Source organism: Struthio camelus, chromosome 5, assembly GCF_040807025.1.
Source record: "Struthio camelus isolate bStrCam1 chromosome 5, bStrCam1.hap1, whole genome shotgun sequence".
In the NCBI taxonomy this organism is placed as follows: domain Eukaryota; kingdom Metazoa; phylum Chordata; class Aves; order Struthioniformes; family Struthionidae; genus Struthio; species Struthio camelus.
Window position 1 is genome coordinate 17,405,117 of NC_090946.1, and position 27,961 is coordinate 17,433,077.

The 27,961-nt window shown below is 38.6% G+C and overlaps 1 protein-coding gene across 11 annotated transcripts in view; it reads left to right on the plus strand.

Moving 5' to 3' along the window:
- The first annotated feature begins 323 nt into the window (after nucleotides 1–323).
- BRSK2 (BR serine/threonine kinase 2) overlaps nucleotides 324–27,961 on the plus strand; it is a 315,571-nt gene continuing 287,933 nt past the window's right edge. For all 11 annotated transcript variants that reach the window (XM_009674422.2, XM_009674423.2, XM_009674414.2 and 8 more), the window contains exon 1: nucleotides 324–770. In XM_009674422.2, coding sequence (XP_009672717.1) covers nucleotides 677–770 — 94 coding nt within the window. In that variant the 5' untranslated portion in view covers nucleotides 324–676. The remainder of the gene's footprint in view (nucleotides 771–27,961) is intronic.

A 27,961-nucleotide genomic window follows, 5' to 3' on the forward strand; every position in this document is an offset into this window, starting at 1 on the left:
GGATTTTTCTTTTTTTTCTCTTATTTCCTGCCACAACCTCAGCCTTACTTCAATACAGTGGAAGTACAGCTGACTAGCTGGGGATGGTTCAGAGAAATAAATGTGTATGTTTAATTATATTTAATTGTTACCTTATCAATAGACTGATAAACTTAGGTTATTGCTATTGCCATTGATCATGATGTTCTGTGGCAGACAGAGGCGGTAACTGCTGCTGATGGAAAAGAAAAGGTAGTGGAAGGAGGAGGGGAGAAGGAGGTGGGAGATAAGGTGTTGTTGGGGATTGGCTGGTTGTAATGTCAATCGCAGCTTTGGGCCCCAGCTCTTCCGCTGCTCTAGCTCTGGCTCTCCCTTGAACAGCTCCTAGAGAGAACAAGGCGTGCGGAGCTCAGATCACCAGCATCATGCTCCTTAGGCTTGGATCATAGATCCCCCTCTTTGAACATTAAAATAACTACTTCGTCTATCAGCGTCCCAGGCAGACCCAGAGAGAAAACACGCAAACAAAAGAGAAGAGAAAAAGGAGGAAGAGAAAAATCTGCAACCAAGGGGACTAAAGCAAAGAGAGAGAGTGTGCTTTGCTTGCCCAGCTGCGAAGTGGGAATTTAAAGAACTGCAGAGAGAAATCCCAGCTCTTCAGCACATATACATTGCAGACTTACAGATCCAGGTAGAAATGACATCAACAGGGAAAGAAGGCAGCGGAGCTCAACATGCACAATATGTTGGACCCTATCGTTTGGAGAAAACCCTAGGAAAAGGACAGACAGGTTGGTTCTTTTGCAGCAGCACCAGTGCTAGAGGGGAGGTGTTGGGGATGGGATATTTTAGGGTTCAGGTTTTCCCATTTGCTGTTTCAGTGGAGATAATATTTCTAAGGGATTTTTGCTTTTATTTCTAGCTTTCATTTTATTGTCTTTTAAAAAAAAAAATGCTTTATGTTCATTACTCCTGCTAATGGGTGTTGTTCTGATGACAGCCAAAGTGTATGCAGAGGAAAAAATAGATGATCTGGTGGTGGTGAATATCACATCAATTTCTTCACTGCCCTACTTAGTCTTTTCTTTTTAATCAAATTACATTGAAATGAAAGGTTCACAGCCTGTAGTACAGAGGAGGTGGTGGTGGTAGTGGGGGAGTCACCAGCAGTATTTCATGACATCATGATTGAAAAGGGTGTAGTCCTTAAGGTGCAATTGGTATGTATGTGGGGAAATATGTACAGTATGTCTGTGGCACTGACTCCTGTGGGTATTTAGAAAATATGGATGGATGGGCTGTTTTTTTATGGGTAGGGTCTGAAATAGAAAGGATCAGTAGCAGAATTCATTCTGGGAATCCTATGTTTTTTGTAGGAGGGATTGAGGGGGAGGGGAGGTTTTAAAATTATTTTTCTTAAAGCTTGTTCATGAAACTTGCCCCCAGCAGATTTTCCTGAATGGAATAATGGTAAGAAATATTAAAAAGAGGAAGCAGTGTGGTGAATTAGCAGAGAGCAGGTGCTTTTGCCCTACATGACATAATTAGATCCGCTAAATGCATTCAAGATCTGGACTGGCTGTTGCTTGCATAGACAGCATATTCACTTCAAGGGCAGGGGAGCATTAATTGAAACAAAAAGGAGCTTAAATGTCTTTCCTATTTAGTTTTTTTTTTCCCCCCCCTTTTTTCCTCTCATAGTAACAGGTGCAATAAGCAATGGGATTTGGCAAATGCATTGGTTTGGGAGACATTTCCCCCCCCCCCCCCAGGTGAATTGAGACTCAAGATTATAATTTAGGGAGAGGGAAAGATCAGCCATAGGGGGCTGCTTTGGGCATGTGGGTGTTAAGTGTTGTTCATTATGGTGGGACAATAAAACATGATGCATTGTCTTGTGTGGATTTTTTTTTTTAAACCCGGCCGAGCTTTGCCCATCTGTTGTCTAAAGGATTTAATAGGCGTTTCCATCCCCAGCTGCTGCCTCTGCTCTGCCTGCTTCCTCACTGCCCTGTGTGGCAGCAGCTCTGCAGTCCGCAATTTTCTTAGGGACACAGTCAAAATCCAGATCTTTCTCTGTAAGAAGCAATGCTCTTCTGAGATGATTGATTATTACCCCCCCATCCTTCCCTCCTCTCCATGAACCCCATAGCAACCGTTCACAACATGGATGAAGATGACATTGTCTTCTAGTGAAAGTGACTTTTATTTAATTTTATTTTTTCTGAATCTTTTCACTGCTAAATGTAGCTATCTGTCACTCTTGGACACCACCTTTATTCTTTGCGTAGCTCAATAAGCCCTTACTTGTGCAGCTGTATTCTTAGTAAAATCTGTTCTGATGAAAATGAAAATCCTCTGCCAAAAAAATGCGGTGTATTGGTAATAAAACTGTCCTATTTCTGCATTTAATCTTTTCCTGGATATTCCAAGTGATCAGGGAGCCAGCTCTAGATGACAAATTCATTTTTGTCTTCATCACTATTTCCTTCTCTCTCTCACCTTCTCGGCACCCTTCCCTCCCCTTTAAAATACAATTGTGTCTGAGATTCCTGAAAATACAGCTGCATCAACCTTTTGCTCCAAATCACGTAGCCTGACGTTGTGATCCTGAAGGGTTATCTGCAGCTTTGGTTATTTTTTTCCCCATGCTAATCTTCCTATCTTCCTCTGAAGTGATTAGAGAGCTGGGGGTGGAGGGAGAAGGAGAGAATGTATTTAGAGGCTTGCTGCTGTTGGCCTCTGCAGTTATTCAAACAGCTGGACAAGGGTGAAAGTTTTCTCTTACATTTTTTACCATGTAACAGATCTTTATAGGTAAATCTATTTGCACACATGAGTGCACATAAATGCACAATGCAATGGTGTCATAGAAGCTGGGGGTGGGGGAGAAGAGGAAGAGAAAGCTTAAAAGTAGCTGATGTCAGCCTCTCTTCCTTGATATACCCGCCCTTGATCAACTGAATAATGCACCGAGGTGAAATCTAACTTGATATTAAACATACGTGGCTAAATAAGGAAAAGATGCCTTCTGGTCTTCTGGCATTTTCTGTGCTAATCACATTTGGGAGCATGCAGAATGATCTGAAGAGTGTGTATATGGTATGTAGCTAGTCCTCATCCTGCTTGTTTTGGAGGATAAGCGGGGAATCTGCAGTGTTTTAGGGAGAGGACAACAAGCGCAGTGTGAGAGCCTGATTCACCATACTATGTTGTCGTGGTGTGTAACTTTGAATTTGGGTTGCAATTGCATACAGTTGAAGAAAAATAGTGGTTCATTCTTTTCGGCTTGAGTATAAAGCTTGAAAGGTTAGGAGATAATGGCTTGCATTTTTTTTTCTTGTTTTTAAGGGGGACAGAGAAAGAGTGTGGAATAATATCTGGAAAACTGTAATGGTGAACAGAAGGAAAGTGCAAAGTCCTGTCCATTTTGCAGTAATCTTACTATCTATCATTTTTACTTGAAGTAAAGAATTCTCATCTCTAAAGTTATTTCAGATAAGCAGTTCTTGCTTTGCTCCCAGGTATATTAATAATTATACAATTCAGTTAATTACACTTACCTGCTCTTCACTGGGATCAAAAGAAGAGGGCTTGAGGAAGGAAGATGGGTTCACAGTTCGACACAGCCTTAGAAAGAGTGCCACAGAAGGGGAATTTAATGGTAAGTAGAACTCTGGTTTGTTGCTCTTCATGAAGCTCTCACTGATTTCCTTATAAATAGCTGAAAAAAGTATTTACCAGCAGGAGCCTACTGGTCCTTGGAAAGACGTCTAGATGCTGTGTCTGTGACAGTAGCGGAAGCTGGTGACATCTGGCTGTGGGTGGACAAAACTAACATGTAAAAGCCTTCAGTTCAAATTGGTGGGTAACAACTGTTACTGAAGGTGTTAGTTATAATCCAAAATAGAGTATACAAAGCTTGTCCTGAAAGCAGTCTTCTATGCCAGTGCATCAAACTTGCCGAGTAACTGATGCCACAAAGAGAGGATTAGGGCCTCTTAGCCAGAGAAGTCAGAAAAGGGCTACGTAGGGCAGTGCTGAAAAATGTGTGTGCTTAGGTCTCTGCTGATAGTGGGAGTGATGTAGAAGCTAAGGACAATTATTTTGAATAATGCAACAGAAGAATTTAACATGTATGATTTGAGTAGAGTACACTAGTAAGACAGTTGCCCGTTTGCTTTTGTAATAGGCTGAATTCAGAGCATCTCCCTTGTTTTGTGCTACTGAATGAATAGCTTGTGGAATCTTTATTTGCATGGTTTTACAGGAATACAAGCACTAGCATAATCTTAATTATTGTGCTCACAACATTTTATTATACAGAAATGTCAGTGTAAAAGAGACTATTATATATACATGGGTGTGTGGGGACAGGTTGGTTTATGTAAATTTCAATGAATTACATTGTACTACTGTTAATTATAGGAGGTTTTCATTGTTGTTAACAGTAACGAGCAAAAGGATGTGTGTTGTGTTAGAATAACACATGTGGAAACAGTATTCCTTTAGAAAAAACTCGATCATGTGAATATGAAGTACAGTTTTAGATTCTTATTTACATTAAACAGAGGCACTTCTTCGTTTGCCACTAATTCTATGTGAAGTCAATTTTTTGTGTGTTTCTCTCTCTTCCTTTAAAAAGTTCATATCTGTCTTTTGGTTTCATTAACGCCTATTTTGCTGTTGAAACACTCTAATGTAGATTTACTGTAGTGAATATTTATTAATGAATGCAAAGGTGAGGAATTGAAGCACCTCTTTTGAAGTGCGTCAGCATTTCAGAGAGTTTTCCTGTGTTCTGGTTTGAAGATCACTTAGTCTTCAGCGTCAGTTTGCCATGGCACTAAATGGATGCCCCATTGAAATTTCAGAAATGCTATTTTGTCTACAAGTAATGAAGCAGTATCTGTAAGTGAGAGTTATCCTCCTCACTTTGAGAGAAACTTGATGAAAAATTTAATGTTGCTGATCCATTTTGTCTTGTTCCTTCCATTCCATTTTAAGTCCTGTTCTGCAGGCGTTCAATACAAACTATTCTACTTGAAACTCATGGCAGTTCTAGCAATGGAAAAAGTGTGGGGGTCCCTTTCCTGCATTCTACACCATGTAACTTAGAGCTCTTCCTGTGTGTACCAAGTTATCTACAGAAGCCATCAGTAAGGTGTTTAGCAGTATGCTATTGGATTGCGTAAGAAGAGAAATTGTTGAATTTGGGGTCTTGGTGAACTTATTAGCCTTTTATTCAGTGGGAGCTTGAGCAGGATGTTATCTTTACAGCCTAACCACCTGTTTCCATGACACTGGCAGAAACTGTCATGATAGTCTGTGAGGACTTAAGTGGTTAATAATCACAGAAATACAATATTGCAAACAGTATTGTTGGCAGTAGAGGTCTTGAGAAAAACTCTTTTTAACAAAATGTTGCCTAGTATGCTATAGCAAGTTAGATTTATTGAATCTTAAAGTAAGGGTCGTTAAGTTCGGAGGAACTTAGTCTTTGACTTTAGATACCTTTAGCCTGATTGTTCAAAAGTACTGTTTGTCAGCATCTCTGATAACTAGTGCTACCAGACCTCAAAATCAGACTGCCAAACTCAGATTCCCCTTTTATATGGCTTTTACTTCTTAGTTGGCAAACAGGAGTTTGCTACTATAGGGAAAATAACTTTTGGCCTTCACTCTTCTGTGAACTCTGTACAGGCGGTTTTTTATCCCAAACTTGTTGAAACAGGAGCAGGCTTTTAGATTTTTCTTTTAAAGCACAGTGAGTTTCTCATCTAAGAACTGTTAAAATTCAGATGCACTGTCAAATGAGTTGGACCATGTGACTATTTATGTACCTAAGTTTCAGACATCCACAGGAGCTACAGAAGCAGTGATTTCACAAATACAGTTATCGCACTGCTCAAGCTTGCTTCTACTTGCCATCGCTACTCGAATGGCAGTTAGTGCCATTGCAGTGGGAAAGACTATAGCAGAATGATGAGAGAGGTTGGAGGAATTAAAAATGTTTCTCTGTTGAGTTTACCTCTAGAGAGAAATTCTTTCTGGTCTCTGGAAAACGTATGACTCCATCAGAATAACAAATATAGTATTTTGAATGGGTTCTTACAGTTGCTTTTGTAAATCACAGTGGAGCAGCCAGTGAATATTTTGAATTCTCCAACATTGCAGTATTTTTTGGTATATCATAAATTTGTTTTATATGTTACATTTTAGGGAATCTTTAATTTTCTATACTTTATAGAGTTAAATAATAATTGTAGTTGTTGATAATACATGTTGATAACGATACTGTGATAATAAGTGTTGATATCCTGATCAAAATTAGTAGGCAGGGAATATAGAACAAATGTAGATAGGGAGGAAATCTAGCTTTCGTAAGAAATTTGAAAGGAGATGAAGAGTTTGGAATTAATGCCCACTGCAGTAAAAGAGACATTGCATGAGCAACAGATTGTGAACACAGGAGAACAGTCAGAATGAGAAGAGGTGGAAGCATGAATGTGAATTTCTGTAGGGTTGAAGTCAAGGCAGAGACATAAATGAATGCTCAGAGTGCCCCTCTTTAAATGCTGAGGTACTGTAAGTTGTCTTTGTGAAGTCATTTAGTGTTTTAAGTTGAGCTGACTTCAGTAGGAGGAAGAGGATGCAACCATGATAAATAGGTAGGGATGGAATTTTTATTTGTCAGGGGTTGTTCCATTAAAAAATATCTAAAAGGAGTTTTCTGGCTTTGTTTTTGTTATAAGCAAGCCCAAAATGTTTAACAATCCTAAACAATAATGCGATTTGTTTTGCTTATGGTAAGATGAGGAGATTATGCAAGAACTGAAAACGGGACAGTACAGTTTTTTATAAACCATTCATATCGATCTATAGACTAACATGAATAATTTGCTATAAATAGTATTCTTAATGAACTTGAACCATCTTCATCTCCAATGTCTGTAGGTAGAGAATGATTTCCTTTTAAGTTTTTGTTTCAGATTTTCTGGCAAACAGCTATTTTTATCCTCTCCCCAGCTGTCTTTACCCATCCACGGATTGATTGTGCTTAATAGATTTGAGATTGTATCCTTGAGTGTAGTCTGGATATGTCACAGCTCTTCTGTGTTTGGATAGCTGTGCAAGTACTTTCAACACTAAGGTTTGCACATGCAGATTGAAAATTTAATTTTCTACACAGTTTCAAAATGTTTTACATGAGTACCCATGCTTGGAAGATGCAAAGTTCTTCCAAAAGGGTATTTTAAAAAAAGCATAAATGTGACTGAATCAAACTTGCTTAATTTCAAATGCATGCTTTTGGAACATTTTAATAGTGTTCACATAGCTCCATTTGACTTATTCTAGATTTAATTTTAAATAGGAATGTTAACATTTTTATTAATTCCTTTTGTTCTGTTTACATACCAGAACCATTACTGATAAAATTCAGAGGGGGAGAAAAAAACACGCAGACAAGCCACCCATAAGATTTCATCATTACTTCCTAGATTTTGAAAATTGTGTTGAAATGGAATTTAAGTGGAACACAGGGAATTGTGCTAACTGTCTTCATAAAAGTATATTACACTATATTGACTTAGTTGTAAGCATTTTTTTCATGAAGTTGTCATTTGTAATACAAGTGCCTGTGAGGTCTCCATTGTCCTATAGACTGTTTAACCATAGAAATACATTGTTTCTTTTGTGATAATCTTGTGATACAGTTTTTAAAGGAGAATAGATGAAAGTGTGTCAGCAGCTGAAAACATTGGAAAAGGGCACTAACAAAGGAAGCAAGATATATTTGGTTTAAAGGTTTGGTTTAAGTATTAAGTATGTTAAGTTTTGATGGGGAGACTGAGGATAAAAGCAGTATGGAGAAAGTAAAAATGATAAATCATACTTTGTATATCTTAAGCAAATCCACACATGTTCTCTTGCAAAGGGGACAGTTGCCTCCATGGTGGTGCAAAATAACCTTCAGGCTCATACCAGTAGGTGATGGATAGTCACTTAACGCTGGAGTGGGAAGAGTAGAATACTTAAATCTTGAGTTGTCAGTTCTTACAATTATGTTTTGAGAAAATTGATATTTTCTTTTCCTGTTTATTTCCTAAAGGTGAAAGATATTGTCAGCTGCCGTAAGTTAAAGTAGCCCTGAGCTGCCCTAAATTACTCTTTCACAAAGCCCTAATAACTGAACTTTCCTCCTCCCTTTGGCTTTGTTAGTCAGGTTCTGATTTTTAGCCTTTTGCTGCTGTTACTATGGCTTCCTTACATAGATTATTGCATATTTAAGAGAAAAAGAAATGTTTGTTTGTTTGTTTTTAATTTGGTGTGGTGGAAAGGGTGAGGGTAGTATGGAAGGGACCATTCCTTGTGTAGTTTACCACTGATAACAGCCTCTTCTGCAGTTTTTTTATCTGATATCTATCCACTCATAATCACTGATTAAATAATGAAGGATTTTGCAAAAAGCAATAGGTAGTCAGGTTTCCAATGACTGACTCAAAGGAGATTATTAATGGTAAAAACTGTATTCCAAGATTTGTAATGTTAACTAACAATAAATGGGTTGGGGGGGGGGGGGAAGGAAGGGAAACCAGCATCAAGTGGCCTAGGGTAAGCAAATGCTATATATTTTTGTGTCCCAAATCTATATATGGGGATTGTAGGCATGATAATATTTCCAGTGAAGTGCATAACTTTATTAAAGTGTTTATTAAAAAAAAAAGTTGACGCGAAACTATTTTCAGGCATCCATTTAGTAAGTGCTCTTCTGGCTGCCTGCTTCTACTTACCAGGCAACCTACTCTTTATATCCTGGGGCTCTTGCAATTTTGCTTTGCTACTGTTTTGCAGTATATGCTTAATAGTGGAGAAAAATCTGTGAGGTTGCGTGTATATTTATATATATATGTATATACACACACATACATTTTTAATGATATCTACATTACATATGTATTAATGAGCCCTGCTTTTGCAGGGTCATTTTGTGTATTCAGCCTTGCATGTTGTAAACTCAGTCCCCCTGTCATTTAGCTGTTAAATGCTAATGTTCCACTATTGACTGGAACAAAAATAGAGGAGCTGGTATCTGAGAGAAGCAAACTGATCTGGACCACAAATGTTAGTTTTCTGTTGTCCCTCTGAAGCCTACTCCTGGACCTTTGTTTAAATCTGTCCGAGGTTGAACAGCACCCCTTCAGCTGAAGATGAGAATGTGCCAGGTTGCCATATTGACCCAGCAAGAAATTTTGATAGAATTGCATGGCTTTCTCTTCTTTCACTCTTTTCATTATTTACTTTTTATGTAGCTATCAATGTAGACACTATTTCTACTCAGATGTCCTCCTGAGGAACTATGGAGAGGGCACTGTTTTGAGTGTTCTGTTGCGTTTGTCCAGGACGAGGTACACTGTAGCCCTCATTCATAATGTTGACTGTTTGACCCCAGGATAGTATAGTTTATGAGGAAGAGAGAGCAATAATGATGTATTTGCAGTTGAATATGAGCCGATGATGAATTATGGTTTGCTTTAAGAAATAAGTGGCAGACAAAGTTCTGATTATTTGATCAGGAAAAAGCTTTCTTTACAGCTTTGCATTCTGCTAAAGTTTGAGCTAAATTAGCACATGACTATGCTAAGAGTACTTAAATGCAAGTATTGCATTTGAATTAAAACTTCTACTTGAGTAGATGAAAACATGACTGCAAGTTCCAGGCCCTTGTGGAATGAAATGTGTTGTATGGCACGTTTAAACATTTTTTTGTGCCCTGTGCTGACTCCACACCACCTAGGGCTTCAGTTACTCATGGGCATTATGTTGGCCATTTGCCCTGGTAAGTTTCATCCAGTGACTCTATGGGTTCCTTTTAATAAACTGTGGTCTGTCCCTAAAATTAAGGAATTAAGGAATGGTATTGGCTCAGATTTTTACCTTGCTAGATCTTGTCTTCTTTTTACAGTATCCTGTGCCAAAGCTTATTTCTTATTTTCAAGTTGTGAATGATGGGCAGCTAGATTGTCACATTGGGATGATCTACTGCTAGCAGGTACAGATATACAGGTCTCCAGTTTTCCTCTTGAATTTCTGGTTATCTCTGTTTTAACTTTAGAGTTACCTTGCCTCTTTGAACTGGAAGCTGGTTCAGGGACTGGCATCATAATCTAGAAGTTGCTAGACAGGTATTTGGTTCTTTCTGTAGTTGCTATTCAGTAAAATTAATGAAGACCTTAGAGGGAATTCTCGAAACATTTTTGATGACATTACAGTTCCAAGACTGAGCCCCTTAATCTTTCCAGCTCTATTTAATTAGGCTGACAAGTACTGCTGGAAGAGCAGGTAGAGATACTCAGAAAGCAAGAACAGAGTCCCTCCTCCAATAAGCACACCTTACTATTAGAGAAATAATTCAAAAAAAAGTGAATGGGCTGAAAATAAAGAATCTGAATTTTTCTTTCACTTCTGGTTTAGATGGATTATCTTAGAGAAATGAATGCTGACACATTGTGTGCCCTTCAAGAAATATTTTCTCTGTGTGGTTTTTTCTTCCACCCTTCACATTTCTTACCTAGGTTGTAAATTGATGGGAGTGATGACTTGTGTTACATTATGCGCATATAATCCCTTTCATGCTAAGGTATTAATCTTAGTTGGGCCTATATATGTACAGGAAACTCCATTTAAATGTAAGAAAACCTTTTTCTCTTTGGGGATGGTTAAACACTGGAACAGGTTGCCCAGAGAGGTTGTGGAGTCTCCATCTTTGGAGATATTCAAAACCCAGCCGGGCATAGCCCTGAGCAACCTGCTCTAGCTGAACCTGGATTGAGCATGAGGCATTGGACTAGATGATCTCCAGAGAGCCCTTGCAGCCTCAGCTATTCTGTTATCCCATGCAATTAAATTAATAAATCAGTGAGCTGTGGAACTAACAAAACCAGGTTTCTTCTAGGTTTGCATCCTGTATTCCCTCATCTTCCTGCTGTCTCATGTTCCCTGCCTCTTGGGCAGGGCAGAGACAGTGTCCATGATGATTTGGAGCCGTTACTGCTGACAGTTCACTTTGTTTGCTCTCAGAATACAGTAAGGACTAAATCACAGTTATCCTTTCCTTTGTGAGAGCATTGATTTCTGTGTCTTTTCCCCCAGACTTTCAGCACTTCCCACGAAACTTGTAGTATCTTTGAGACTTCCCTTCCTCTGTCAAACTTAGTTGAAATTGGCTAATGTATTCCAAAGCTAAGGGGGAATTGCAGACTTGCAGCCTGAACATCTAAATTTTGTTGCCTTAGGAAATCAGGCTAAAACAAAGCTGTCATAAACGGCACGATTTCTCTGAATTGTATTTGATTATGATGCTCATGACAGGAGTCCTAACCCACTCCTATGGCATACTGGGATTGCTGGTGTACAGCTGCTCTTCAGACGTTGTCCCTCACCTTGGTTAAGACTCTTACACTAAAACTGGGAAGTAAGAGTGGCACTAAGCCACACTGGGATTCCCTAATGCTGGGGAAATCCTCACCCGGCTTGATAAGCTGAATTCCTGCCTACTTTCTGCTGCCTGAGCAATGCAAAGCAGGGAGGATGGAGGCTGGAACCAGGTCTTTTCTGTTTGCAAGCTGAGCTCAGTGATCAGGGAGTGTGGGAAGAAGGGAGCCCTCACTGTATTTCCTCCATGTATCCATTTTGGTACAGTGGCAGTATTTGAAGTAGTCCTTTCTTGCAGAAAGCCGAGAGGAACACTGAGAGCCGTTTGTGTGTTCGTGATACCGGTCTGTACAGAAATGGTCACCAAAGACAAAGCAGAGTATTATAGTAGAACTTGGCAATGACACAAGTGCCATAGCCCTATTAAACACAGGCATTTGTTTTGTTGAAAAGGCATGGCCATGAGTGGCACAGCTTTAAAGAATCCTCATGCTTTGCAAGCAGCAGCAGCCATAAACAGTTTTTCTCTCACTAGCTTTTGAAACTATCATCTCCATTTTTTTTTCCAGACTTCACTCTGCTTAAATAGTAAAGCTTGATAAATAATTAACTGATTTTCTTAAAAAAAGGAAAGATCTGTCCCTAGTGTTTCTATTCTTTGTCCTATGCTGCTTTTCTTCTGGATCTGTGGCTTATTTCACTGCTCGTATTTGTAAAATTACATCACTTGCTTCTGGTTGTTTTCTGATTATGCTGAAGACATTACTTAGACAAATTCCCCACTCAGTTGTACCCATGACTTCAAGGTCTTGCTCAAGTCTTTCTGAGAGGGGGCCGTGACCCATAAGCAAGTTCCTCATTGATAGCAGAGGCAGACCTCCGGCAGTGTTCTAGTTAAGAAGAGCCTAGGAATATATCTCCTCTGCAGTGAATATTCCAACAAATTAGAGCACAATGTGGAATGATACTGTAAGCAAATTCAATTCAAACTGAAAATATGGGCACAGCATTTTACAAATTACTGTCTTTCATCCTTAAAGCAGAAGTCTGTCTGCTCAGCTAACAGGCAAATAAAGGCAGGCAAATATTGGAATACTAGAGAAGAATTGCTGCTAAAAGTATTCAATCATATATGTGTACTGAAACCGCTCAACAAGTTTGCATTAATCTTCAGCATGTAGAAAAAGTCCTGCATTTGGCATTACAGCACCTTTGCTAGGGACAGCAACAGTCGGGCTACTGGTGTGGCTGAGGCAGCCATCTTCTTTCCAGGTGACTCTTCCTGCTTAGAGGAAATGATGCAACAATAGGCATGTTTTCTGGATCTGTGCTACAGTACCATTATCACCATTGCTCTTATCACCATTAAATTAGATGAGTGACAGCTGAGACCCTCTTCAGCTCCACTGACACTTTATTCTATGTCAGTCATTTAGAGCCTGTGGCCTGGGAAACCAGGTGGCCTGTGGATTGCTTCTCAAGGATTCATAAAAATACTATTTTGAAAGCAAATGTAACTTTTTGTTTGCTGTTCAAGTGTCTACTTCTCTGGTGAACTCTTCAGAAACTTCCAGTAGAGAGGAGAAACCCTATTGCTGTAGGCCTTGTTCTCTTCATTGAGCTGGTGAGAATTGAAAACATGGTATGGCAAAGAGTCTTGAGGAAAAATGTCTATGTAGTAATCAGAGGAGTGACTTCAGTACAGGAAGATATACTGCTATATCTCCTGACTCAGGCAGCCCTGAAAATAGGGCAAGGCATGCTGGATGAGAGATGGGTAAGTCTACGAGGGCGCTAGGACTGTTGCTCTTTGTAGAAATCCGTGCTTCCCCATCTTTACCCAGATAGTTTACTTGCACCGGTGTAGTTCTGCCCTTGTTTTGCTTGGTGGACAAACTCCACATCAGACAGAAGTCAATGCGAGTAAGCTGAGCGTTTTGTATTCATAATACAGCGTACGCTTACTCTGTGCCTATGATTTCATGCTAGGATTGGGCATTATCTTTATATATACAAAAAGCTAACCTGTGCATGATCCTGCAGAGTTCTAAATCTGGTGTGAAAGTTTATCCTGTGCTTTCAGGTCCCATTGAATGAAAGGTTCCCAAAGGATTGGATCCCTATTTGTATTCTTCTCTGAAATACTAAGGAATCCTAGCTGGGCGATTTCTTGGGGTAGCAGTAGTAGAGACGCTTGTATGAAACAGGTTCTGTTCATGTCATTGTGCTGTTAGGCAGTTTACTCACAAAAAATAACACGTAGTCTTCCTGGCCCCTAACAGGCTCTGCTGTTGGCTCAGAGTGGAGTTTTTGGCAAGTTAGGGGTGTGTATGTGTGCTGTTTTGTTTGTTTGCTTTAAATAATGTCTTGCTATAAAACTAAGATAATACTTCGAGACCTCCCTTTAGGGACTGATAGCATTAGCAAGGTAGTATTGATACTTTAGGCAGTATGGGAAGGCCATAATTACTGCAGTTTCTGGGATAACCCTACTTTTTAGGCCCAGTGATACCATCTTTTTGCTAGTGTACATCTGTGTAGCTCCACTTTGTTCAAAGCATCTCTGCTGGTTTTCACCACCTGAGGATTTAGCCTCCTTTTTTCCAGCTGGGGTTGATGCTTTTTCATGCTGTATTTGTCTTCTATAGCTTCTTTTTGATTATCATAATCTTGATACACAAGCACTGAAATCTTTGTGGCTGCAATTTAACACTAAAGTTGTTTTAACTATCTCGTAACATAAGAATTCTGTTGATGTTCCCATTTTGACAATTTGTGGCCAACTGACTTTTGTTGCTTCTTTCCTTAAGGACGTTTGTTCCTGATCTATAAAACAACATATCACTGTGTAAAGCTATGTTAGTGTGATGCTGTATATTCTACTTGCGAAAGATTTATAACTTGGTCAGTTTTATTTATGCTTCTGTAGAGCTGATAGAATTATAGTGCAGTGTTAAAATGCAGCAGTTTCACTTTCCTGCAGGCAGCAGCCCTCTGGTGGTTCTTCTCCCCCCCCTCCTCAAGCTCTTCTTTGGAAATTCTGGCAGACTGGTTGAGGAAACCTTTAAAAATGCCTCACGCTCAAAATAAGCTGCTACATAAAGTCCCAGATCTCCTCCTCTTTCCAATCCTCACCTCGCCACCACCCCCACCTAAATTTGAGAGCTGAATGTAAAAGGCAAGGCAAGGTTAACAAATGCACCCGATTCATAACAGCAACAGTCTTATTTGGCAAAGTGATATTTACCAAATGCTATTTGAGTAAGCTTCAGCTTCCAGAACGATTGCTGGGAAAGGGTATAGGTCAGTGTGAAGTGGGTGGAGAGAGTAATGGGTTGTTCTGAAGACTGGGTGAATTGTTAGGAATGCAGGCATTTCTGAGGAGGCTGCTGATGAACTTGAGAAAATTGAAATATCATTTTTTTTAAGGGGCAACTTTACAAGTCTGTGTTGCAGCCATTAATGATGGTTTTGTAAATTATCGCTTGGAACGATGTTTTAGCTAATGCGGAAGGAGGAATGACAGGACTTTCTCTTCATCAATTCCCTAAAAGTGAAATTTACCCTTTTGCTAGTGCAAGACTTAGCTATCATGTGAGTTCTACTTAAGCTGTATTTTGAAGGACTCTGTGACATACTGGGTAGCAAAAATAGGAGTTCAGAAATCAGGTGAAGTAAAATACTCCTTACTCTTTTTGAGATGATAAGCCAGAATTACATGCAGAAGTCTTTTTCTGAAGTTTTTAAAGCTGTACCAGGGGTGCATTTGATTTATTCCCTTTTCATAACTACAGTAAACGTCAAAATCCTGCCATATCTGCAACTATATTACTTTATAAATACACTGTCTTTATAAGAAAGTAGACAATTTCATTATGATGAAAGCCTGAAATTGTGTTGAAAACCAAAAAACCCTTTTGTATAACATGCTGAACAGAAATGATGATTTCTACAGTTTTTTTAAGGGAAAATAATCCCAGCTAAAATTAGTTGTTTTAAAATGCACTGATTCTTGACTGTGATGTTTGAGACCTACTGTGTGTCTGCAAAATGAAAGTAAAGTTACTGGATGAGACTAATGGGACAAGTGAATAAAAAGCATTAGGATACCAAATATATTGGACTTAGTCAATAATAGACAGTGGTCATAGTGTATGAGCCCTTCTCTCAGTATGTGGTTGAATTTCATTCTGTGGATGGTGTAAATTTTTGGCTGTACTGGATAAGGCTTCTCATTACCTCTGATTTAACTGCTAACAATCATCAAGAGACATATATACCAGCTGAGATACACTGTGCAAAAGTAGTGGTTCAGCCGTGCCACTTTCAGGGGGTTATGTCTCGATGTTTCTTTTGTGCCAGCTTTCCATCAGCTGTGCAGTCCATCCAACCACAGTTTGGGCACAGTTTTTTTGAGTGGATCAGATTCTGGCCTGTAGCTTAAATGTTGACATCGCCCCTTTAACATATAGCTTTTAATTCTTGCCGTTAGCGCATAGTGAAAAGGAAGTAAAATGTAAGGGGAAAGCCAGAAATGAGCAATAATCCCCCTCTCTTCCTAAATTTATACTATCCCTGATCTTGAAAGTGGAGGCTTTTGTGGGTTTTTCTGCTCTAAATTGCAAAAATGTGAAATCCACTGAACTAAGCAGAGAGATGTTGGCATGAAAATAAGGTAAAACAGAGTGGACGTTCTGGATCTTCAAATATTAAAGGCTCAGCCTTTGTCTCCTTGGAGCTGTTTCTTAACCATTAAAGAATGCAGAATGGTGGTAGAGGCTGAGGAATGACTGGCTCTTGCTTAAGTGAGTAATTGTCAGTCTCCAAAACATGATTGTTTTAATGTTGCTTATTCTGCTTCTTGCTTGTGGTTTAAAAGACAACCATGTTAACACATGGCTGCAGCAGGTCACTGGTCATTTATTGTAGGCAGAATAAAAATGGATTATTGCCAACTCAGGCACGGTTTTTAATAAAGAAACATTAGGCTCTCTAGATACCTTCCCCCCTACCCCACAATAACATGACTAGTCAAACGGGAGTTGAAGAGCCTAAGCAAAAGCACTTTCTGGCATTCATTACTGTGTGCGGTTCAACAATCTTAACTAAATCCATAAAGATGGTAACAGTGCCAAGGATAGGATAGGGGAATTCACAATTTTTATTGCATTTTGCATCTTTCCTCTCAGACAGTAGAATATGTAGCTCTGTCTCTGTAGAAGCTGCGGTGAATCACTGCTACGTGAACAAAGTGGCACATGATTTTGTGGAGCCTACTACTGTCCTCAAGTGAGCTGACATCATTAGTTTTAAATGAGTATTTTGAATTATTTTTCTATACTCTGTTATGCTGGTGTATACTTCACCAAGGGTGAAGTTTACCCTGATGTGGAAGCCTAGTGCCAGGCCACTTTAGTGCTAGGTCATTCCAGCTCCCTGCATTTCTTTTCAGGAACAAAGTTTTGCCTCAAGCCTATGGCAATTTGAAAGCTTTAAAAAGTAAATTGTTTTTGAGTTACTAGACTGGGAGGGTGAGGTGAGGGAAGTGAGTCATATTTCAATTAGTAAAGCATACCATTTTTTCTACCACATTTTGATTATTCTAAATAGTTCTTTTTCTTTTCCACCACAAATCTCAAATTATGTTTATTTCTAGCCTAAAAAGGAATTTGGAGTGGTTTATGGCTGCTATACGAAGTAGTGTTGAACCTGATAGACCTTTGGTTTGATCCCAATGTGGCTGTACCTGTATCCTAGGAGGAATTAAATCCCAAAGACTTTCTTAACAGAGAAGCAACTGTGATTCAAGCCTCAGTAGCTTGATGTACCTTCATGTGGTAAATATTTGTCTGAAATGCACATTTTCTTCCTTTTTCTTGTAACTCCTAACTCGCAAAGTCCTGAGAGCTAAATGAAAAGCGTTGAAAATTCATTTACCCTATTGCTAGCTCTATTTTTGCTTCTAGATGTCTTTGATAATGTGACCTTTACAGTTTTTGCCATCCTCTTATTTGTCCTGCTGCGAAGTAGCACAGACCTGCTATTTCAGCAACATTTTGTGAGTTGTGTAATGTTAGCCAATTCATATACAAATTTGGAGTATTTAATCATAGGTTTTAAGTTGACACATTGCCATCCTGGAATTTTTGGTTTCCTTTGGATACAGCAGGGTGTTTTACAGGAGAATCTAAATTTCTCCATGGTCATCAGGATTGCATCATTTACGTTTTGTGCAGAGCTTGTTTTATGTGAAGATTCTATAATAATGATAAGCCAGACTTTTAGTCTTGCTACACTTTTTTCCTGAAATAAGTCTAGTACTTCATTGACATTTCTTTGGATTTACAGTAGTTTGAGACAGCAGTATCATGTCTTAGTATGGACCTTACAGTCTTCTGTTAATGTTCATGTAAGAGTCACTGTTCTCAAGTCAGCAAAAGTATCCTGGTAGAAAGTAATTTTACGTGAGAATATTTTGTAGTTGCTGCTCCAGAATTGTGCACACTAATCAGCTTCAATAACGGCTTTAGGCCATGAGCATTAAAGTAAAGGATATATGTGGAAATATTAGTCAAATGCAATTTGATAATAATCTGTACCAAAGAAAGACCCTGATGCATTTGCTTATTGTCAGCTATGATGCTTATTTAAAAAGACACATACTGCTGAAGAGAAGCATTTAGTAATAGAACTGTAAGTAGGTGATTAAGGGAGAATACATATTCAGTCCTTCCAGAAAATCCATCTCTGACTCTCATAGTAACAAGTATTGGTAAGATTGGAAATAACGCTTTTAGGTTTTCCTATTCTTCTGTCACTGTAGAAAACACTTATTCTTTGACTGGCGTTCAGCAGGTCAGTGCTATCATCTTACTGCTCATCCCTTGATTTCTTTCCCCCCACCCCCTTTCCCTATGGCAACTTTGCCTGCTGAGTGCATCTGGATTTAACTTGATTCCCAGCCTTGCCGGCAGCCTTGTACAATCGAACTGTAGCATTTGAAAGCAAATGGTTTATTGAAAACCATGCTGAAACAATCCAGACTTAGATTTCAGAGGCAATGGAGAGGTCTTGATGCATGCACTGTTGCAAGCTCAGCACCATGGAGTGTGATTGACTGTAAGCTCACTTACCATTCTGAAAAACTTAATGGTCTTTAGTGTAATGACAGGCTGTAAAACTGGGATATGTGAGATCATGAAGAAGCCTGGAATCTTTCTCTCTCCACAGGCAAACTGGACTTTTGCTTATGCTGTTGTAAAATTGGCACAACTGTTCTAAGGTTATTGAGTCTTACTTCAGGCTTTACTGCTACACAGAAAATACAATCTAACCATGTGTTATGCAGGAAAGAGTCTGGATTTGTGTCCCCTCAGCTTCAGTGGAGTTTATTTTATCCTAGACTGACTGAAAGAAGGGTCAGGTTATGTGACTTTATGGACCAGATCCTCAACTGACATCATTTGGTTGAGAGCCTTTGACTTCAGTACATTGGATTACCCTAGTTTTAGATATGACCCTCTATGTAAAGGCAGAGACTGCAGATTTTAAATTCTGGAAAAGGCCTAGTTACTGGATTCTCTCTTTTCAAGCATTACTATTAAAAAAGAAAAACATGTGTGCGAACACACATACACACTATGGAAATGTTTTGGTGTTTAAAGGCTTAGAGATCATACGTTTTCTGCAAATAAGTGCATACTTGTTTCTGTCTCTGAAAAGGCATTTCCATAATCTTTACCAATGTCTTTCCTTTCTTTCTATATGTAAACATTCTCTGAACTTACAGCAGCTTTATTTCTGTACTGATGTAGTAGCCTCAGCTTGGATATTGCCTCTGTTATAAGCTATTCATAAGTACTTATAGTTCTCTCAGAAAGTTGACCTTTAGAGTTAAAATTCTTGTGCTTGGCCTCTAGTCCAAAAGTGACTTTTCTCTCAAGAGAGATTTTGATAAACTAAACCGAGTCCTATAGATTTTTATCTGACTGTGGGCAGCAGGGGGTGGTAAGGAAGTGAAGGTCACTAGTTCAATTCCTTGCTGGAATTAAATCCTTGAGAAAACATGGATAATCCTTCATTTGAGATTTACTCACTTGGTTGCTTCCCTGCACTAAGCAGTCCGCATTAGTTTTCGTAAGGAAAAGGATACACAGACAGACCTAGAAGGTGTTAATTTTGTGTTAATACCAATTAATTAACAGTCACATAGCTGAAACATGCGCAATTAAACAGATAATTATTAGCTATAGGAATTTAAATCTGAGGTCTAAACACCTTTGAATTCCAGGAGAAGGCATGGAGGCAAAGCTGTTCTTGTTCCAAAACTGAGTGCAATCACATACTTAGTTTTTATGTGAATATGATGCAAAACTGTAAGGGGCCTGTCCTTTAGATCAATTTTGGATGTTGTCCAAAATCTTATGCTGTTTGGCACTATCAAGGCCAAATATCAGCCTTTTAGCCCTAGTTCAACTTTATACATGTTTACACTGCAGTTGCTACCCAGGGCTTCAGACTGCTGTGGTCAGTCAGGTTGATATCTGAATTTCCTAATTTGAAACTGTCTTGGCTATCTGTGCTTTATATTGCAATTATAGAGTTAAACAGCTTACATCTTAATGGGTGTAACAGGAATGTTATGGTAAAACAGCTTTTTGTATCAGAGCAGCGGTCTGTCTTGTTCCAATGTCATGTAGTAGGTGTTCAGGGGACAATTTTAGAAATGTTGCAGCAGCTGACTTTAGAATTACCAATGGTAGAATTACTCCTCTTCTCCCCCCCCTCAATGTCTATTGGTTAGTGATTGTCTTCTGTCCTGATTCCAGGCTTATATCTAGGTGATTTTGTTTTAATACAGAGACACGAATCTATTCCCAATATCCATCTGAACGTATTGTTTTTTTCCAGATCCTTTTAAACTCTTAGTGATACTATGTTTCAGTGACTTAGTTTGTTTTTATGTTATGCAAACTCCCAGATGAATGAAAAGCAACATCAAAACCCTTTTCTCCCATTATTTCCTTCTCCTTTTTAAACTTTGTTCCCATCTACTTTATTCAGGTAGATAATGCATCCTGGTATTCAGAAAAGTGAACTACCTATTTCTGCTATGTTTTTTTGAGGACAGTATTCTTAGTGATGGTGTATCCTTGATTTATACATTGGCATATTATGTTTTCAAGTATAATTTTCAATCTCATTGTTCAACATTTTCTTGTCGTTTTTGATCATCTTTATACATCCAGTTGTTATTTTTATTAAGCTGTCCAAAGTCATGGCAAGCCTTTTCTTGAATGGCTCCAGTTAATTTAGGACTCAGCAACGTATATTAGTGTTTCACGTTATTCTTTCTATTATTCACTTATCAACATTGAGTTCCATCTACAGTCATGCTGTCCATCCACAAAGCTTTATCTCTCTATTTTAAGAGCTTAAGGGGGACTTAGGTGATAACATTGGTCTTCTGCAAGCCTACTGTGCAAGGGTAAATTCACCCTTTATGAACTGATGCATCCTGTCACGTTAATCAGGAATGTACTGTGTATTTCCTAGGGCAATATAAAGGATCCAATTTCCCTATTAACCCCTTCAGAACTGAATTAATTATTGACAGCATATCTAGGATATACAGCACAAATTTGATACATCATGATTCATAGTTTAAACGTTCTGGTGATCTATCCCAATATTGCCCTAGGGAAAATACATAAGTAGCAGTCTGCTGGATACTTGAGAGATCCTGTGCTTGAAAAGGTCACAACTACTATATCCAGGTACTGAGTATGTGTTTTTTTCTGTTCTTTCTATTTGTAAAATATCTTTTCCAAAATAAATCAATAGAAACTCCCCCAAAGCCTAAAAGTGGAATTTCAAAGTAGTGACTGATTTATGCCACACATTTGTCCATCTTCCTCTTTGCTCGTATTCAATGGAAAGTCCACTACTTTTGTTTTATGAAAGGTTTGGTTGGTAGGTAAGCAGATGGCTGGACTTAAACTTAGGAAGTTTGATTTCTTTTGCTATCTCTGACTTTGAGGCTTGTTGCTCCCATATGAAGAAATCACTTCTATTTCGTCACCTGTAAAGTGATTATAATGTTCCTTCACAAACAGCTTTGAGAGCTGCAGACCCAGTATTTTATAGAAGTTGGAGGATTTTTCTGAAGTATAGCCTATCATAATATGTAACAGAACTTGCTGACACTTGATTTGTCTTTTTGTTGCTCACCAAAAAGATCAAGAAACTGAGAGATGAAATAAAAGGTCCCTTCTCCATAACCACAAAATGAGGAGGAGATAAAGCTATGAAAATTATTCTCCTCCCTACTTCCAAAAAATACCCAACTAAATAAAGCTGCAATATAAAGGGGGTAAAAATATGTGAACAGATGGAAGAATTTTCTTTCATCCCTGCAAGCTTATTATTATTATTTTGGTGCTTCTGGTTTGGGAAGAGAACTTGATGGGTTCAGTGATCACTGATTGCTGTAAAAATGGCAAACTGTGCCCAGCTGTTCAGTGGATGCTTGTCTGATCATGGAAATCCTGCTTATGAAGTACAGCAGGGAGGAAGAAAGAGGAACATGCTGGTATCTTAGTGGATTTAGTTTTACACAGCAGCATCTGTTAAGCATGCAGTGACTCTTTTACTTAACAATTTAGACTAAAAGCCATAATTATTTAATGAGCAACCTCCCTCTTCCTCTCTTGTTTGTTATCCCCCCACCCTACCCAGGTGCTGCATTTAGGATCTATGTAAGGCATGGCTTGGTCTGTCTGCAGGCCTGCCCACCCTGAGTGTGGTATATGTTATTTTGATTTTGAGTCTTTATTTTTTAATCCTTGTGAAATTGCAGGGAGAGAGGAGAGAGATAGGACCTTTGAATGACAATCCATAGCTTCCATTAACTAGTGACAGATGCCTTCTGATATGACATTTTCAGGACTTTGAGGCTCACAGTAATAATAATTGTGGTTCAGGAGCGGCCTTGCATATCAGAAGGTCTTCCCCTATCCTGCATGTCACCATGAGTTAAACAGTCTGGTGGAACAGCACAAAACCAGTAAGTGCTGGGTCTGAGGTTCCTGCAGTCTCTTTATCCCCTTGTCATGACTTGGGGGGAAAAAAAATAAAAATGGATACATCTCTTTAGAGAATAAGGAAAAATGTTACTGACAGGAAATAGCTGTCTGTGTGTGCTGCTTAGAACAGTCTACAGGCTCTGCTGCTGCTTGACTTAGTCACTGGCAATATGAAAAAAAAAACTGTAAGAAGTCCAGTATGAAGTAAGCTTAGAATCCTGCAGACAAACTACTGGGCTTGGTAAATCACTCACTTCTGAAATCAAGCTGTTCTAGTTAAACTAAATTTGTTTTAGTTATGTAAGTTAACCCTTTTCATGTTAATTTTTATTTATGGTGTTAATTGGGGAGCTAAGTGGAAGTTGCATTTCTCTGTTTCCAAAATCAGCCTTTTCTCCAGCTTACTGAAGCTAGGAGATCATACTCATTTACTCCAACATCAGTCACTTGCTGAGGGGATGTTTGTGTCATCAGAACAGGGGATTATGATTCAGATTCAGCAGGGAGAACAGCAATATCCTAATTATATGCAAATGTTCAAGAGTATTATTTTGTATTTATAGATTTGGAAAAGTGTAAAGGTAGAAAAGCAAGGGCTGAAGGGATTGGTATTTTAAGTGATGCATTCACTTGTAATGAGATTGCAATATATCTTACTATAGTTATTTTCCGGTGTTGCACTGTGAAACTTTGTGCTGACAATGCTTCAGCTTTTGAACAAGTTCCCACCAATGTTTGAGGGATCTCTTATGTGAGCTTGTTACCAAAGGCTTGATGCTGATCTCTCTTAGCCTGTTACAGCCTCATTGACTCAAATAAAATTCTCTTTTTTTTTTTTTTAAAATGTATCAGAGTTTCACTTCAGGTAAGAAGAAGGTTTGCAAGAACTGAAAAGGTGGTTTCTGGAGAGCTCACCTGAGCTTTACAAGTGGTTCAGGAACCTGACAGATGGCTGGTGAAATAGAAACATGAGGCCAGCAGAAGGCATATATACAGCAAAAGAGCTCAGAAAAAAGTATTGAGGAAGCACCCAAGACTCTTTTCTGCAAAGGCTGCATCTTACCTAGAGTGTAGGCCTAATTAGCAAAATGTTTTCTGCATATGAATTACTGTTGCATAAGGCAGCCTTTGTTTAAGAGCCACCTAGAAACTGAGAGTAGTGGGCTATGTCTGAAACAGACCCTGGCTCTGTGAAGCTGTGGGGTAGAGCCTTTCTGCCTGCTAGTTAAGCTATGCTGAAGTGCATGTTAGTCTGCTTGTTTGTTTCTTTTCCTGTAAGAACCACTGAGGGAGTGGTGTCTGACCTACTGGATCTGCTGCTTAAGATTTGTTGAAGCCATGAATCAGGAGGGCCTTCAGGGCTTTGCTACTCCTTTTCCCTCTTTGAAGGGGAAAGAGGAGGGTCTAAAGCATCATCAGGACACTTCATTCTCTGCTTGGTTTGATATGAAGGAGTCTGACATTAATTTTTATTGGTCAACAAGAAATATCCTGGGTAGTGAGAAATCTCTGCTGGTGTCCTACTATTGGAGATGGCTTCTGTGCAGGCCTTGCTGTTTGTGTTGGCACAGGATTATGTTTTGGGGAATGAAAAGTGTGCTGAAGCAGAGCTCCACCATGCCAGTCATTCACTAATGCAAAGTCCACCAGAGATTCTGTGACAGTGACATACATGAGAACGGTCTTCCTCCTGTTCCTGCTCTTGCCTACATCATCACAGTCTGATCATCACAGGAAGGGAGCTGTAGTTGACTCCTTGTGATTCCTTATTTTCTGCTCTGAGCAGAGTCAAGCCAAAGAGAATGTGGCTTTCAAGCTCGACATTTCTGTCCAGAAATTTCTGGTCTCCAAGTGCTTCTCCCCCCGGCCCTCCCCCCCCCCCCCCCCCCCCCCAAGCAAAGCTATACTATCTCCTTTTGTTGTAGGAAAGTCTACTGAATCAGTCATTTGGTTGAAGAGTAACCCTTATTTAAAACCAATATTTTTTTTGTTGATGCAAAATGAGAAATTGTGATTGAGAGGATTTTGGAACTCCTGTGTTCTCTTCTGTGCTCAATCATCTGTTGGTAAATTATCTATCTATTTCCTTCACTAAAGTCAGAAGGTGAATGAGAATTTAGTCAGGTGAGTAAAGACCAGCAAGCAGGGAAACAATAAGTGAGATATGTCTCATATAAATTTGGTGTAGCTCTACTGAGAAGTCAGATTTGATTTAAACTGGCTGGTGATTTGTACATGATCTTATGTATTCTGCTATGTGCATCTGTAATGTTCAGTTTTACCATCTTAGGAAGGATATTAAGTACTGCTAAAGGCCCCCAAAAGCGTGATTTTAAATAATATAAATACTTTTGTGTTCTTACAAAACATAGAAAGCACCTTGCTTACTGAGGCCTTCCTCTACTAAATATATCCATAATACCAAAAACTGATGGTTTTAAACTGATTGCTGCTACTGACTTATCTCACATATTTTGAAACAGGAGTTGCCAATATTCTGAAAAATGGATTTTAGTATTCTGAAATATTCTGAAAAATGTATATATGTAGTTTTTATAAAACTTTAATCTCAAGACATGCGGTAATAATTGTTTCTGAATTGCAACAGCTATTCTGAGTGCCCAACAGAACACAAGGGTTTTCCATTTTTTCCCACAGATGACACATCCTTTACTGATTTGTTTTTTGTTGTCTGTAATTACATGTGGAGAATATCATTGGAATTAATGCTTTGTATATATGTTTCTGTATAAAACACTGACCTAAATGTATGGGTTTGACACAATGCATGTGAATTATAGATTTTTAGCACTATGATAAATTGTACTGCATTCTCTCCAACTTTCAGTTCTCCAGTGATCTTCTTGAGTCTGAAGAATTAAGCATCTGTATAATTTTCTGCTACAGAAAATGGGAGTGGTAAATCACTCTTGCCAGCAAAAGGAACTGTCCAGCGTTTCTCAAGCTGAATGTGTTAAAGCAGTGATAAAGCAGCTACTTTGAGTTATAAAAGCTTCTCATCTCTTTGAAATGTTTATCTATATATAGGGTGTATGTGTATATATGTGTATATGTATACACACATACATAGATATACAAAAATTAAATTTGAGAGAGACAGTGGATACTTGCAAAGGCAACTACAATCTGTAGCTTAGTTCTAGTGCAAAAGTAAAAAAACAAAAACAAAACCAAAAACTTTTAATGTCTGAATTTCCTCATGAAAACTCCAAAAACTTTAAAATTGTAAGAGGATACAAAATGAAGAAAATACACAGCAACAACAATGATATACTGTGATGCATCTAAATACACAGAGTAAGCAACACAAAATTTTGCCTAAACTGTGGTACAGCTGAAAGAATCTGTGAGGATGAAAGGAAAGGAGAAGAGATGAACATAATACTTGGTTTTATTGATTCAGTTTGCCTGAGATTTTCAGGAAATGGTAGTTTTCTGATCGCTGCTGTGATATCAAAAAAATCTTTAAAATTTCAAAATTAATGTTATATAAAATTATATTCACCTTTTGTGGATGATTCTCATTACCCCAGCTATAAGAGATATCAAAGGAAAAGAGAGCATACCATTAGCTGTTAGTTTGGAATGACTCTGCAAAACAGCCCTTAAGGCTCTCCTATCATCTTTCTGACAATATCCTAAAGGTCTCTGAGTTACTGGTTGCTGTGGTAAATCAGGCTGACATCAAACCTGGATTTTAATGTATCAGAAATGTCTTTACTCCCTCTACATCCACTTTAAAGCAACAGGCTCTGAATGATGTAACTCAGATGTGCTTCCTTGCAGATCATCTGATCTCAGTGTTGATCTGTACAGGGGAGGGAGTGATAGATTTATCACCAACTCATTCATATTTTCTGTCAGTGGGCTTTGATTGGATCTCTACATGTACTGTGTTTTTTTTATTTTATTTGTAATATAATACCCTATAACTTCAGTGGAAATGGTTCTGTTGACTCCAGTGATACTAATTTTAAAAAGTTATTAAAATATAAGCTATTCTTTGAGTTCCATTGACCTAAAGGTGTGGTTCCTGGATATTTTTTCTTAGTTCTGTCATACTTTGTCTATCTTTTGGGCTGTTACTATTCTTTCTTTCTTTCCTTTTTTTCTTTGAGCATTTTGTAAACAAAATACATTTTTTTATCAATTTATGTTTATGTACCACTTTGGACAGCCACTTCTGAGATTAGACAACCTACCAGAACTTACCAGTTGAAGTGGTGAATTCCCCCACTGTGGAAATAATACTAGTGGCAAGTGTACTTTACAACTGCCAGTATGCAGCCTGTAGTATAGAATTTAGGTCCTACAAAACTTGTCCTTACATGAAAATACGTTTCAACAGTATCTGACCCTGAATGTCCCAAACTGCCCAGCCAACAGCCTACGGGTATGCAGATGTTACTCATTGTAATATCCAAATTTTTATTACTATCAATTTTGAACAATTACTGCAGGAACTAAGTGATGAAATGCATGATTTAAAAAAAAAAAAAGGATCTGTGCTGCAGTGAAATTAAGCATTAGAGGACTACCATGTTAAATAAAGATTATAAGTAACAGCTTGGTGAGGAAAGTGTTCTGAGTGCTCAAAATGAGTTGTCTTCCTGAATGGTTAAAGGCAATTCTGGAAACTGGAATCCTTTCCTCTCTCCACTTACCTCATCTGAGCCAGGTGTCACACAGCCAACTGGAAAAGCAAAATTTCCATCAGTACTTTGCCAAATGCACCACTTTCTCCCAAGAAGAATGAGCTCATTTTGACTCCTCCTCTTTTTAGAACTGATAGGTAACATGTTTTACACATTTTGATCCTTGGCATATTTTGTGACCAGCCTTCCAGTCATTCTGAATTGCATGCATTGCTTTGATATTAAATTTTCATCTTATGAGTTCCATTGGAAATGTATGTGTTCTCTACCCCCTGCAGTAAAATGTTGGTTTATACCAAAGCAGTCTGAGAGGCAAATTGGCTGCTTATTTAAGGATGTCTTAATGAAGAGCTGTGAACCTAAATATCTCGATTAATGTGAGCAGATTATGTGATGAGAGCTAGCTGTGCTGTATTACTGTTGCCACCCACAAATTAGCCCAGTAGCCAGAATGACTGGCGGTTCTTTATTGTACATTGCTGTTTGGTGCTGTGGAGAAAGTGGGAGCCAATAAAAGAAGTGGGGGAAAAGGTTCCCATGTATAAAATTTTGGGATATATTATTTTGGTAGTTTTTGGAGAAAGTTTCCTTACTAAATGAAGGGGCGGGAGAAGGGGGAAGAAAGTGACTGGAATGATGGTGACATTTGAAAGGGGAAGAGCCTTGTCAGAGGCTTGACTTCGTGCAGATAAGAAATATGCTTTCTGATTGTAAGGGAGGTTGACAGAGGCTGTTGCTCCGGGCTGATAAGAAGTGGAGTTAGATGCTAGTTTATCTGTAAGGAGA